Source organism: Mytilus galloprovincialis, chromosome 10 (genome assembly GCF_965363235.1).
Source record: "Mytilus galloprovincialis chromosome 10, xbMytGall1.hap1.1, whole genome shotgun sequence".
Classification (NCBI taxonomy): domain Eukaryota; kingdom Metazoa; phylum Mollusca; class Bivalvia; order Mytilida; family Mytilidae; genus Mytilus; species Mytilus galloprovincialis.
The window spans coordinates 27,538,102-27,554,149 of record NC_134847.1 but is presented as its reverse complement, the minus strand read 5'-3'; the positions used below and the strand labels follow the sequence as shown (position 1 = coordinate 27,554,149).

The window sequence follows — 16,048 nt, the reverse complement described above, 5'->3', positions numbered from 1 at the left end:
AATATGCATGCTTTTTTGTTGTTTGTTGACAAAAGTTGACAATCGTAAACTTCGGCTTTAAAACACGTACTTTAATTACCTGCCATATTTTCACAACAACACTGACCGATTGAAAAAAAAAATGACGATTATACGAAATTTACGCGAAAAAAATGATAAAATCCTGCACAGAAGACTAAGTTTTTGATATTTGTATGCTTTGGTTCAAGAATTGAAATAACATTGTTTTTCACAGGTCACTCGCTTATTATGACTTTAATAAAAAAAAAAAATCCAGAAACAACAACAAAAAAATTGAAAAAAAAAGTGTTGCCAAACTTTTATGGCTCAGTCTAAAATCTAAATTGATGTTGACTTTTATTTTTTTTTTACCTTTTCTCATGGTCAACATGATAATCAGGTGCTACAAATTTTTATGTAGTACATTTGTATTGAGGGTTTGATGCTGAAGGCATTTGAAAAATTCTTATTTGGTTGGGTGTACAGTCAAAGTGTAAAAAAATCTAAAATTTATTGTACATAGGTAACTCATTTTCCATGGCAAAGGGGCTCTCTTGATATCATTAAAGCATACACGGGAATATGAGAAGACATTTCAACATTTTATCTTGTGTACTGTAACAGTATAAGACGTATTCCTGAATTTATTGTCTAGATGGTTACAGTCTGCACGGTTAGCCACTAGTCCGATGCCCCAGACTTGTAAAATTTCATTCGGGCTAGTAAATTTTTGCAAAACTTTGTTTGGACCAATAAGAAAAATGTCAGAATATAGGTCTTCGGACTAGTAGTTGAAAAAGTTTTTGGTGCAGACTGGGTTACTCCATTTCTAAAGTGCCGTCACATAATCACATTTGTGGTTTAATGGAACAGCCCTTACCAATTATAACTAACCACTGTTTATTTAATATTATTTATATTTTGTAGGTGCTGCAGCAGTTCCCCATGCATTTACTGAAGAAATTGTTAGAGATATGGCCAAATTTAATGAACGACCAATCATCTTTGCTCTCAGTAATCCAACAAGTATGGCTGAATGTACTGCTGAAGAGGCTTATCAGTGGACAGATGTAAGACTTCTGATGTTTAATGTTTACTTTTTTGTCTTCATTGAGTCCTTATTTTCCTTTTATTGCGGAGGGTCTTGTTGTTTATTAAATTAGCGCAATCATGAAATTTTTTCAAGTGCTAATAATTTGATGTTAAGAAAGTTCGCTGCTCAGTTTCAAAATAACAAGCTTTTCATAACAATAGTATATATTGATAGGGGATTAATAAAGGAACCTAAAGAGCAAAATTAAAATATAGGTCCGTGTGCTTGTTTTTGAGATATTAGCTACTGAAATTTTGGCGGGAAATTGTTCTCTCTTGATTTTTCATAGCTTTATCATTGACAAGTTTGAGTTCTTAAAAACTATTAAAAATACCAACAATTTTACAAGACTTTCATAGATGGCTTATAATAATACATGTAAAAGATTTATAAAAAGAAAAATGGAGTCAATGGGCAAAATTGTGGCCTTCAATTGGATAAAACCAGAGGATTCTGAAAATCTGACAAAAATTCCAAAACTTGACGAGCGAACTTCCTTAAGAATGATAAAGCAGTATAGTAAAAAGACAAGATTAAATCTTTACAGGTTTCATACTAGGAAGTTTGGAGTGCACAAATCTTGAATTGTAGAATAGCAGGAAACAATCAGTCTAGATCTTTTTAAGGAAGCTGGCTTGTCATGTTTTGGATTTTTTGTCAGATTTTCGGAATCCTCTGGTTTTATCCATTTGAATGCCTTGAAAAAATTTGCCCGGTGACCCCCATTTTTCTTTTTGTAAATCTTTTACATGTATAATGATAAGCCATCTGTTAAAGTCTTTTAAGATTTTAATTACTTTTTAACAGTTTTTTAGAACTTCAAGATGACAATGATAAAGCTATATGAAAAGTCAAGAGAAAATATTTTCCCGCCAAAATTTCAGTTGCTTATATCTCGAAAACAAGCACGGTGACCTGTATATTTTTTTGCTCTTTGGATTCCTTTATTAATTTCCTATCAATATAAACTAGTGTTTTGAAAAGTTAATTACTCTGAATTTGAGAAGCGAACTCCCTTAAAGAAATGTACAAATGTTGAGACAGAAATATTATTTATTTTTAAAAGACTCTTCATTTAAATGGAGAAAATTATATGATGTATCTTTTTATTCTAATATTTAAAAAACACAAAATAATTCCCTTTCATATTAATTTTTCCCATTTAATGGGAGATAATTCAAATTTAATTTATTGAAAGAATGGAGATTTATTTTGCCTATTAGGCCAGAATTTTTTAATTTATTGGATTACAGATCTGCTGACCCGATATTGCTGATTTCCAGAATAAAAATAAAATTCACTTTTCATACTTTTTTATTCCCTCCGACCCTAACAAATGCATTATCCCTGAAAAATAATTAAAATATTTTTTTTCATGAAATGAAATGCATTAATCATGAACAAAATTGATAACACTTTCTGTTGTGAAAAAAAAAAAAACAACATCCAGTTTACGTTTCTAAATATAGACAAATCAATTATAACTGACCTTGAAATGTCGTTTGCCCAAATAATTTTGCGGAACGAAACTTGTGTTTAAAACCAATTACACAATAAGTTCGTTTCCCTTATTTGTCATCAGTCCGTAAGATGCATCATCTCATAGAAATAGACTTGTCCAAATGGGGACAGGGTGAAGGCATCAAGTTAAAGAACTGAATATTAACAAATCATTAGGAATTTTCTTGTTTCGTAGATAATAAAAAAAATATCATTCATTTGGCTAAAAAAACGGGAATGCGAGACAACAGATTAACCCGATAATATCGTTTTTCCAGTGGACGATTCTATTAGGTTTGACACGTGTGTTGAAACTTATTTTCGTACGACGTTTTTACATTTTTTTCTTTATCAGTTTTTGTGCTTGAAGATCATTATTTACCACGTTTTCTGGAATTGATTAAGAGCTACGCGAATCTATTTTTCTTGTTTCTGAAATGACGATTTAATTTCGTCTTTGTCCGTGCACCCCTTTTTTACTGTAAATTACTAGACAATGTCATGCGTAGTTTATAACAGCTGAGCAATAATATTTCATCGAACTAAAACTTTAGAAATGATGATAAAATAGCATAACAAACATATTGTTAGAAAGGTGAAAAATACAGTTAAACCTGATTAAACCGGACCCTGAATAAACCGGTTTCCTGTCCATTCCAGCCGAAAAATGAAAGTCCCAATTTTTCCCCTTCAAAGTCTTTGTTAAAATACCCTTTGTAAACCGCACCCTGTGTATTCCGAATTCCGGTCTAATTATGAAGTTCCAATACTCTTAATTACATTAATTATTACCTGTCAAAACCGGTTTGTCTAATTGATTTGAATGATCGATATGCAATCAAAACATATTTGTTTATACAATATGGCTTTTCAGGTAATCAATTAGTCAGGTGTTAAACTGTTAACTTACAATCGTACAGTAGTGAGCTGTATTATTTATTAAAACATTATAAACGTGTCAATTAAACGAAAAGACACAACGAATATATCTCGGAGTGAAATTACGTTGTAACTTGGATAAACAAATTTAAATCTCGGAGTAAGAAATTTACATCGTGATTTCGAAGTTCTGGATTCCCTGTTGTGAACCCCTAAACAAATGACCTTGATAATGAAAAACACCCAGATGACAACAATCAATGGGTATTGTACGCTATACGACAACGTTTTGATAGTGATGAAATTAACGTTTGATAATATTCTGGCTTTTTAATCGGCCATTCCAACATTTCAAATTAATGATCATGGAAGTAAATCGAAACTCTCGTCTGACAATCCAAAAAACGCGAGCATTATGATGCAAATGCAAACAATGAAAAACGAAGTGAAGTATTTTAATTTATCAGATATAATTTACAATCAGAGAGAACTTTTACATGCAAAATATCGGACGTCACAAGTCATTAACTTCTGGTCAAAACGGAAACCTGAATAAACCGGCTCACCGTCCAAACAGGCCCTTTTTCATAGTCCTGTAGCCGGCTGGTTTATACAGGTTTTACTGTATATTGATTTTGCATATTTTTCTGTCTTCAAAGATGATTTTTTTTATTTTTTTTCCCCGACCGACCGACCGGACTTTATCATGGGGAAAATCCGTAAACCAACAAATTAAAAAACCGTGGCTTTATATTTTGTACATTTGTAGCAAGGAAACAAGTAAGACTGGTATTTTTCTCTTTTTTTCTGAAAGCACACAGAGAGCTATCTTCCATATTTTATTTTTAGATTCTATTGTTTACTTTTCTTTCTATTCCATGTATTCACACAAAATAAGTTTTTTCTAGTTTTCTTTCTCTTCACACACAATATTTGTTTTGCCATGTATCCTTTTAACCTAATCTGATAGTTTTGCAAATCTTGTTGCCAGAAATAAAGCTCAGTGACCCATACTTTCTTGTTTCCCCCTTAGAAAAATGATATGAAATCTGTTAAGCAAAAAATTAAAAACTCGATTTTTTGGGAGTCAAATTGTAATATAGATTAAGCTCTCTTCAGTCCTTAATTTTTTTTTGAAATATAACAGATGAATTATATACCCATATCTTCCGAAAGATTTATCATTAGAAATTATAAATACAACTTAAAGAAGTATACAAAAGTTGATTTGAATTTCATATTTAATTTCATATTTCAGGGAAGGTGTGTATTTGCAAGTGGTAGTCCTTTTGATCCAGTAACAATCAATGGTAAAACTTTGATTCCTGGACAAGGAAACAATGCTTATATCTTTCCTGGTGTAGCACTGGCTGTGATCAGCTGTAAAATTAAACATATTGACGAGCCTATGTTTTTGAAAGCATCTCAGGTTTGTATAAAAAATCTCGTAAAACATTAATATATTTTCTATTGTGGAAAACTAACTTGAAAAAAAGTTGAACTTGAAAAGCTAGTATTTAAGGAGTTAGACCTAGGTTAAGGGAAATAATTCTTAAAATCATCAGTACGTTTGTGTCAACCATTTTTAAAAATATATTCTAAGCTTCTAGGTTACATAGATTATTTTCAATCTGTTTCAGGTAAATGCTTAAAATGCATTGATGAACTTGACTTTTACAAACGCTTAACTGATTTAAAGAGTTATCTCCCTGAACCAAGGTCTACCCCCTTAAGTTATTTTGAAGGATGTTCTGTTTAGACAGTTGCTTTAAATTCCACAAATGCAAGTTCTGTAGATTTATTTATTTTTGTTTGTACTGATATTTGTGGATTGCAGAAACATTGCATTTTCTTTGATCCTTGATTTCGTGGTTTTGCTGATCTGTACATACAATATGTACAAAGCCTATAGAAAATTTGTTGATTTGTTTCAAATAATGTATATTAAACAACATAATTTCTTTTTCAGACATTATCTGCATTAGTTACTCAACAAAATTTGGAAGAAGGCAGAGTATACCCACCGCTTAGTGATATACGAGAAGTATCCGTTAGAATAGCTACGTCTTTGGCAGAATATGCCTACAGTACAGGAGCAGCAGCGGCCTACCCTGAACCAGAAAATAAAGAAGAATTCATTAGAAACTATCTTTATCACACTGAATATGAATCTTTTATTCCTGAAACTTGGACCTGGCCTGAAAGTTGTCCTCAGTAAGTTTAGTTGTCAACAAAATTCAGTCTTTTTTTACAGCATTAGATTATTTTAGCAGAATTGGAAAAAAATTATGTTGCCTTTTTTTTTCAGTGATGGATATTGTTTTATAGATACTCAAAATACTGTATCGCGATTTTTCTTTTTTCTTTTTTTTTTTTAACTGTTACTTAGTGTATGTTAGTATACTTATTTGATTTCAAGGATTCAGATTTCGGAAGACACCTAAGAAATATGACAGAATTTGATTAGGTGATACCTAATACAACAGGGAGATAACTCTGTAAAAACCAGCTATACATTTTAATCACTTTATATTGTTAAGGAAATATTAAGCTTCTCAATGATCATATAACCAAATATTTTTTTTTGATAAAGTGGTTGTTTCAAAGTTTTTGAGATTTTTTATATTTTTGTCAAAGGGTCAAAGTAAACATTTTGTCAAAATTTTATGAAAATTAAACAAGCCAAATTAATACAATGTAATATAAGTTAAGGTGTTGTTGAAGTCTGTTGAATGGATGTATAACACATCAATGTCTTTTTTGTCTATGTTACTTGTTATAAAATAACCTTTTACTTTAATGAAAATTTGAGCTTAGAACTAGAAAAATATGTTTTAACCACACTAACTAACATGACTAATGTAAGAAAAAATATGACAACCTTGAACTGTGACAGAAACTACTATAAAAGATATTTTGACATCTACGAGCATGTTATCTTTATCAATTAGGCTTGTTGGCAATGTTTGCTTAATCTACATAAATAGAAGCAGTAAAGGTAATACATGTAAATATATATCTAATGTAATTTTATTGCATTATGACAGATTTACTTTTAAAGTGCCTGTTTAAAACTTTACATTCCTCTCTAAATCACAGAATATCTCTGTCTCACTTTTTATTAATAATGTATCATTTTTGTGTAATCTTGTTGCATAAAATGTAACAAAATGTGCTGTTTGTTTTTTTCTTAATGTTAAGGAATTTTTGCATAATAAAATTTATTATTTAATTAGTTTTTGTAAACATGATTATATTTTTTTATTTAAATTATTGACCTGAAAGAAGAATTGAAATTCCAATACATCATTATGTGTGTTTTCTGTCAATAAGTTCTTTGCAATAGATTTGAATATTATTACCATTATGATGGCCAGTATTATCCGACAAGAAACATGTACCAACATCAATTTTTTTTTTGAGAAATGCCATGACCATAATTTTTTTGGATATAATTACTCCCTGTTTAGATACCAACTGTCTCATTTGTTGTTTCTGTTCTCAGGGTTAATTTATCAGAGTAACAGCATTATAAAACTTGAGATCTTTCAAATGTAAAAGGAAGTTCTTATATACGGATCAACACTGAGCCTAAAGATTTTTTTTTTTTTTTTTAAAGAATTCTATTGATTTAATTAAGTAAAGGGCCTAATATTCATATAATGAAAAGACAGTGAAGCAAATCCATTTACAATCAGGATAAGAGCAGGTTTTAATTGGTAAAGTTTGTGAGTTTTTAAAAGTGACTTAATTTAAAGAGGAGGTTATTCTGGACAACTTTGCATTTTAGAATAATTCAAAAGTACAGAATAGTTAAATACATGGGTTTGTTTAAAGTTTGCACAGATAAATTATATTTTGGTAAAATGTAAAACTTGCATATATTTTTTACAGCCTAAATCAAGCTTTTGTTTGTTATTGCTTTGCAAGTTATTATTTTTTTTCAAATATTAGCAATATAATATTTTCATACTAAAAGGCAATATTATAAGACCAGGTCTTCTTTTTCTGGTAAAATATATCTTTTTGCAATGTTTTATAAGGCCTTCTGTGAAAGAAGGGATGTGGAGAGTAGGAAGATACCTCCCCAACAAACATACAATCTTTGAGTAATTTTGTATATATCTAATCATCAATAAATAAATATACACAACTGTGTCTAAAAATAGAACTTCTTTTCCTACCCTCCCACATTTTATATTAATAGGTAAGAAAGAGAAAACCCAAGTTAGACTATCCTTAATGTCAGATCATTGTATATGTTTAACTTTATAATAAGATGTTTCACTTGCACAAAGTTGGCAATTATACTGTTAAAAATCATGAACATCTTATAAAACCAAAATGTAAACAAGCTTGCTATCAGTTAAGAAAGTTATATTTATTTTTAATAACAATGGAAAATATGAGATTTAGTAAGAACTGCAGTCAAACGAAAGTTATAATGCAAGTTTTAAATAATGTAATAAACATTCTACCAAATTTTCTGTATGTGTATCAATAAAAACATTGCAAAAATTAGTATTTGGTTGTTTTCCAAAATGTACACTGAGGAAAAGATGTTGGCAGTGGCTGAATTATCTTGTGGCAGTATATGAAATATAATAAGCTCAATAGGTCGACTAGAAACTTTTAGAACAAATAAACTATTTGCCTTTTGATAGTAGTCTGTCAACTGGTTGATAGACTTAATTGTTTCATTATAAATGTAAGATTCATGTATAAACCAACCATTGATGTTGGTCACTATGACAAACATTCAAGATTTAATGGGAAATTTCGATTTAACAAATACATTGTGTAGTTACCAAAGCGTTGCATTGAAGCCATTAGCTGAAAATAGAATTTACAGAGAAATATATGATCAGAATGTGTATTTTAATGTTATTGTCAGAATTTGAACACATTCTGGTACCCAGCTAATGAAAACTGGCATTACAGGTACAGAAGATGACAAGGAGGAAACCAGATTAATCTTGATTTATTATTATTTGTGGGTTGCACATTTTTAGGGATTCATTGGTTAGTTAAACCAGAAATTTAAATAATATAATAAACAAAATCTCTATATTAAGCAGACTGGTAAAATCCCTGCAATCCAATATCCAGAAAAATACTATGTTTCCTCGAACCAAGAAAATTGGTGTGTGTCTTCTAAAAATAAATAGAGAATATCATATGGCTCTTTCAATATCGTATCCGTATCAACCAGAGACACCAATATAATCCCAAGAGCTCAGCTCGAGGGATTATATTGGTTGAGGGTTGATACGGTGTGTGATATTGAAAAATCCATATCATACACTTTATTATATACATATACCTCAAGTAGATGTCTTTTTATGTGACATGACGTCATACAGATAAGGAGGTTTGAAATGATGTCATACAGATTATAGGTTTTACATGACGTCATACAGATTAGGGATTTGAAAACCTTTGCAACAGTGACTGCAATCGATGACATGTCGTCATACAGATTCAAGGTGAGATAAAGCTTTTGTAACTGTGCTGATATCGATATCATCACGGGTGGCTGATACAGCAAGCTTGCCAATGATTGTATTACACATTCAATTTATCTGTATTTACTACTAAGTATATAATAAATGAATCTACAGTTTGTATACAATAAGTGTTTAACCTTATTATTTCTTTATTAAGACACAAGTAATGATACAGGTGAGGTTTGTTTGATTTGTAAAATGAGTGATCCCTAGTGTTGTTCTAGGAATATATGTATAAAAGGGAGGTTGAAATTGGATGACATTTTTATTTTGTGCTATCTGCATAAATTTTCAGAATACATATTTGAATTTTGTTGTTTAAAAAAAATCGTCATACCTCTATATACAATTATTTCTGGAAATCCCATAGTTTCAAAGAGTTGTTAATATAAATATCCTAATTTTTAAGATTTTTTGCTGATTGCTGTGATATAACATTAATCCATATACAAGTAGGAGATGTATAACACCTTCAAACCTGATTAAATAAGGACCCCTTTATATCTTTAGATATATTTAGATCTTCCTTAATTGTTCCAGCTTTTGCACATTTTTGTTAAATGTTAAAAGTATAATATATCTTAGAGTAAAGTAGAGTATAGTACATGTATTTTTGTTATTTTTAATTCCTATACACTATCATAATCTCAAAATTCCCATATTCAATAATCATTTCATTCATTTTTGTGGTGATTGTAATTTTTATGCCCCATTCATTATGCCCCATTTATGGGCATTACGTTTTCTGGTCTGTGCATCTGTTCATGCATCCATTCGTTCTTTCGTTCGTCAGTCTGTGCCGCTTCAGGATAAAGTTTTTGGTCAAGGTAGTTTTTGATGAAGTTAAAACTTAATAAACATGTTCCCTATGGTATGATCTTTCTAATTGTAATGCCAAAATAGAAATTATACCCTTTTTCAGGGTCCACTGAACATAGAAAATGATAGTGCAGATGGGACATTCTTGTACTAGGGACACATTCTTGTTTAATTATATGTAACAGATAAATAATGAAGAAGAAAAAACTTCACAAATTTTGATCGTCACTTCTCTGGATTGAAATTCATCAGGAAAGCACATAGCTAAATATTTAATACTGAGGATGTGTAAGAACTGAAATAGTTGAAGAGCTTTATGACAAAAAGGGACCATAAAAACTGTATTAATGATCATATTGAAACAATTTTGCTTCAAGAAGGTTTTGGTCTTGTGTTCTGTGTTTGATCTCAAGGCATACCATATGTTATTAAATTAGTATTAGCTGTTTTAAACTTCTGAATGGAATTCAACATTTGAAATTATAACACAAGACAAATTTACATAAAATCAAAATAATGTTTCAATGATGCATGGTTACATAACTGAATGTGACCTACTGATTAGACTATTTACTGGGTTTGTAATAAAATGAGCAAATGACAGATGCCACATGTGGAGCAGGATCCAGTTACCCTTCTGAGCATCTTTGATCACCTCCTATTTTTAGTTACGTTCATGTTGCTTAGTTCTTAGTTTTCTATGTTGTGTCTTGTGTACTTTTATTTATCTGTTTGTCTTTATCTTGTCAGTTTATTTTCTATTTATGAATTTAAATGTCCCTTTGGCATATTTCGCCCCTCTTTTACATCAATTAGATAACTCAAGTGTGTCATCAGAATGTTTAAAAAACATACATCTTGTGTACGTTTAGTACAAAGTTTTCATTCATATTAGATTAACCTTTAATCCTTGATGCATGTCAGAGGGTCTGGAAAGGGGGGGTCTGTTATTCTGTAAAAATTTAATTATCATCCCTTTTTATACGACCGCAAAAATTTTAATTTTTCATCGTATATTGCTATCACGTTGGCGTCGTCTTGTGTCGTCTTGCGTTGTCGTCGTCCGAATACTTTTAGTTTTCGCACTCTAACTTTAGTAAAAGTGAATAGAAATCTATGAAATTTTAACACAAGGTTTATGACCCCAAAAGGAAGGTTGGGATTGATTTTGGGAGTTTTGGTCCCAACATTTTAGGAATTAGGGGCCAAAAAGGGCCCAAATAAGCATTTTCTTGGTTTTCGCACCATAACTTTAGTTTAAGTAACTAGAAATCTATGAAATTTTGACACAAGGTTTATGACCACAAAGGGAAGGTTGGGATTGATTTTGGGAGTTTTGGTTCCAACAGTTTAGGAATTAGGGGCCAAAAAAGGGCCTAAATAAGCATTTTTCTTGGTTTTCGCACCATAACTTTAGTATAAGTAAATAGAAATCTATGAAATTTAAACACAAGGTTTATGACCATAAAAGGAAGGTTGTGTTTGATTTTAGGAGTTTTGGTCCCAACAGTTTAGGAATAAGGGGCCCAAAGGGTCCAAAATTGAACTTTGTTTGATTTCATCAAAAATTAAATAATAAGGGTTCTTTGATATGCCGAATCTAACTGTGTTTGTAGATTCTTAATTTTTGGTCCCGTTTTCAAATTGGTCTACATTAAGGTCCAAAGGGTCCAAAATTAAACTTAGTTTGATTTTAACAAAAATTGAATCCTTGGGGTTCTTTGATATGCTGAATCTAAAAAATGTACTCAGATTTTTGATTATTGGCCCAGTTTTTAAGTTGGTCCAAATCGGGGTCCAAAATTAAACTTTGTTTGATTTCATCAAAAATTGAATAATTGGGGTTCTTTGATATGCCAAATCTAACTGTGTATGTAGATTCTTAATTTTTGGTCCCGTTTTCAAATTGGTCTACATTAAGGTCCAAAGGGTCCAAAATTAAACTTAGTTTGATTTTAACAAAAATTGAATCCTTGGGGTTCTTTGATATGCTGAATCTAAAAAATGTACTCAGATTTTTGATTATTGGCCCAGTTTTTAAGTTGGTCCAAATCGGGGTCCAAAATTAAACTTTGTTTGATTTCATCAAAAATTGAATAATTGGGGTTCTTTGATATGCCAAATCTAACTGTGTATGTAGATTCTTAATTTTTGGTCCCGTTTTCAAATTGGTCTACATTAAAGTCCAAAGGGTCCAAAATTAAACTAAGTTTGATTTTAACAAAAATTGAATTCTTGGGCTTTTTTGATATGCTAAATCTAAACATGTACTTAGATTTTTGATTATGGGCCCAGTTTTCAAGTTGGTTCAAATCAGGATCCAAAATTATAATATTAATTATTGTGCAATTAAGCAAGAAATTTTCAATTGCACAGTATACAGCAATAGCAAGAAATCTTCAATTGCACAGTATTGTGCAATAGCAAGAAATTTTCAATTGCACAGTATTGCTCAATAGCAAGAAATCTTCAATTGCACAGTATTGTGCAATAGCAAATATTTTCAATTGCACAGTATTGCACAATAGCAAGAAATATCTAATTGCAATTTCAATTGGAGTTATCTTTCTTTGTCGAGAATAGTAGTTGAATCAACTTAAATCATTGTTTTATACAATATATATAATTGATATTTCAATTGGAGTTATCTTTCTTTGTCCAGAATAGTAGTTGAATCAACTTAAATCATTGTTTTATACAATATACAATGTATATTCACTTTTACTACTAGCTGATAAATTAAAAACAATCTTTACCATTCAGTGATAACAAGCACTTTTTTTACATTTTAATATTTTATGATGTATTTAAATGAGTAGTTATTGTTGCAAACTCCATTAGAAATTTGAATTGAGATCAGTTTTGGAAAAAGGGAAAAGGGGATGTGAAAAAAAATGGGTGGGGGGGGGGGGTTAAATTTTTCTCATTTCAGATTTCAAAATAAAAAGAAAATTTCTTCAAACAATTTTTTGAGAGGATTAATATTCAACAGCATAGTGAATTGCTCAAAGGCAAAAAAAAATATTATAAGTTCATTAGACCACATTCATTCTGTGTCAGAAACCTATGCTGTGTCAACTATTTAATCACAATCCAAATTTAGAGCTGAATCCAGCTTGAATGTTGTGTCCATACTTGCCCCAACCGTTCAGGGTTCAACCTCTGCGGTCATATAAAGCTGCGCCCTGTGGAGCATCTTTTTTTCTCTAATCTTTAAAAAATTAACCCTTTTTTCTCTAATCTTCCAAAAATTAATCCCTTTTTTCTCTAATCTTCATTTTTTTGGCCCGTTATTCTCTAAATTTCATTTTTTAAGGGCATTATTCTTTAATCATTTAACCCCATCCAAACCCTCATGTCATTTTCACAATTGGATTTTAAGCATCTATCATGTGGACAGGCTAAATATTTAAAGCATAAAAAAAACCAATGACCACAACTGAATACAAAATTTGAAATGTTTTTGGTATAAAGTGTATTATTATGAAAATGATTAATATTGTAAATATTTACTTATTTATATCATATGAATTGCTTAATGATACTTAGAATATTATGGTTAAGAAAATACAGTCACAATTGGATTTTAAGCATCTATCATATGGACAGGCTAAATATTTAAAGCATAAAAAAACCAATGACCACAACTGAATACAAAATTTGAAATGTTTTTGGTATAAAGTGTATTATTATGAACATGAATAATATTGTAAATATTTACTTATTTATATCATATGAATTGCTCAATGATACTTAGAATATTATGGTTAAGATAATACAGTCACAATTGGATTTTAAGCATCTATCATATGGACAGGCTAAATATTTAAAGCATAAAAAAACCAATGACCACAACTGAATACAAAATTTGAAATGTTTTTGGTATAAAGTGTATTATTATGAACATGAATAATATTGTAAATATTTACTTATTTATATCATATGAATTGCTTAATGATACTTAGAATATTATGGTTAAGAAAATACAGTTTCATGCCATGCTATTTTGCAAGATGAAATTTTGAGAAGTGTCACTATTAATATATAAATCACTTTAGCCTAGTGTCTGTGACAAAAATGGCAAAAAGTGATAGAAAACTAGAAATTTAATATTAATCATGCTTATAAACTTGAAACAAAATAAAGTATGTTGAAACAATATATTTCAGCATTTTTTTTATGTTTAAACAACATATTTCAAAATACAAATATTTTATTAGCACAAACTCATCAACAATAAATGATTAAGGCTCATGGTATATTAATTACATAGTTGATCATACATAATAAGTATTGCAAATAATGACTATATTAATATGTAATATTATAAACAATGATTTTGAAACAAACCTATGATACCTTTAATTGTGAACGACTGCAATGAAGTGGATAGACTTCTGCAATAAAGTATGCAGCAAAAACTTAACAAAGAAAACACTGCTTTGCTTTGTTGTACTACTGGTTTAATTTTTCTTGCTTTGAACAACTTCTGTCCTGTACACAGCCATTGTTTAAGAATTGACAATTATTTCATTTATTACTTCAGCTTTTGAAAAAGTTTTGCAATATCTATAATCACACTTTTATCTCTCAAAATTTCCTTTGAATGTTTTCCTGTTCTTTTCAGCCTCTATATAGTTTAAGTATTGATCACATTTGGCAGCTGAAGGCTTTGAGTGTAATCCAAAAATGTTTCAGGAACACAACAAACATGTTTGATGCTTTATACTGCATATCTTAATAATGCTTTTGCTTAATCTTCACAGGAGTTACTGAGGTGCACAATATTGGTAATAGTATGGTTAGAGGCAAGGGCAGATAGTGATGAAATTTGTAATATTTTCAAGTGTAATAAATGTAAAATTCTGTGATTTATTTTGAAACAACAAACTTGAAAATATTAAATATTTTGTTATTTAATATACTTGATATACTTTAAAAGAGATTAAAACATTTTTGTACAGGTGTTAGTCATTTAGATTAATGTATTTTAAATAGCGAAGTGACTTAGTTTTTGGTGATGTATTTATTTATTTATTCATTATTTATTTGTTTTTATATCAGAATCACCATGTTAATTGTGACAAGATTGTGTCTCAATAATACTGTATCAAAACTTTTTGGGCAAGTATTTATTTTCATGAATAAGGTATTGCTGATAAATCTGTTTTTAATTTCATGATAGTTCAAATATATCAACACATGTATAAGTTTTTAAAAAAAAATTATAAGAGTTCAAAATTTAATTTTCATGAAAATAAAAGTAAGAATAAAGTAAACTTCTTCTAAATATGAATAAATTACAGAATTTTCTTCAGAAAAAATATATGTACATAAGTTTTATAATGAAAACTATCCATTGAGTTATAAAAAAACATATGCATTGTTTTTTTAATTTGAGGTTTCTTATGACTTTAAGTTTATTTCATGAAAAGTGGTATAGTGGTGCAGCTAACGAAACTTGTTATGTTATGAGTTTTTTTGAAACAAAACACTTCACACTTTTTGCAATAACAGCACCAAAAAATATTATGAATTGAACAAAACTTGGGACACTATTTTTTATACTCTGTTTCTTCTTATACTTGTTATTTTTTTTTGCTTGCTACCAATGCTTATTTCTGCAACAATTGTCGAGTGTTTTGGGGAAATTTATATTTAGAATGAAAGTTCAGTTTTTATTTTGTTCTAACTTATGTCATAACCAGAAAGCTAAAAGGCCCACAGGATAGACATGCTAAAATTAACCAATTATGAACTATCTTGCTCTTTTACTTTTATTAATCTGTAGTTGCTTGTTTCATTTTATATTTATAGTTGAAGTTATTGAAAAGTGCCATTTCTTTCATTAAGCTTAAGTTGCCAATTAAAGTTTATAAATATAGTTAAAGTTGTTGAAAAGTACATGTCAATAATAAAGATCTGATTAATCCGTCCTTTTATTACAGATGCACATTATTTTGGATACTTGTTATTTTCAAATCATGGTTCTTAACACAAACTTTGCAAATATTTTTTTAAAAATTCTACTCGTCTTAAAATAATGGAAATAATTGAATATTTGAAATTTAAATGTATACTATTAATTCACAATTAATTAACAGTGTAGTATGTGTAATGGTAAATATCTGTTACATTTATTTATACTAATATCTTGAATTTGATGACAAAAATCTTTCTCACATTTTAAACTGCCCATAGTATATTGTGTTCAATGTTTGTTTTAAATTGTTGTATTTTATAGATGTTA

General features: G+C 29.5%; 1 protein-coding gene across 1 annotated transcript in view; it reads left to right on the top strand.

Moving 5' to 3' along the window:
• LOC143047308 (NADP-dependent malic enzyme-like) overlaps positions 1-15,061 on the top strand; it is a 30,293-nt gene extending 15,232 nt beyond the window's left edge. Inside the window, exons 10-13 of the mRNA XM_076220348.1 lie at positions 928-1,070; positions 4,731-4,901; positions 5,442-5,686; positions 14,565-15,061. Of these exons, the coding sequence (XP_076076463.1) occupies positions 928-1,070; positions 4,731-4,901; positions 5,442-5,686; positions 14,565-14,574 (569 nt within the window). The 3' untranslated portion in view covers positions 14,575-15,061. The remainder of the gene's footprint in view (positions 1-927; positions 1,071-4,730; positions 4,902-5,441; positions 5,687-14,564) is intronic.
• Positions 15,062-16,048: the final 987 nt, after the last annotated feature.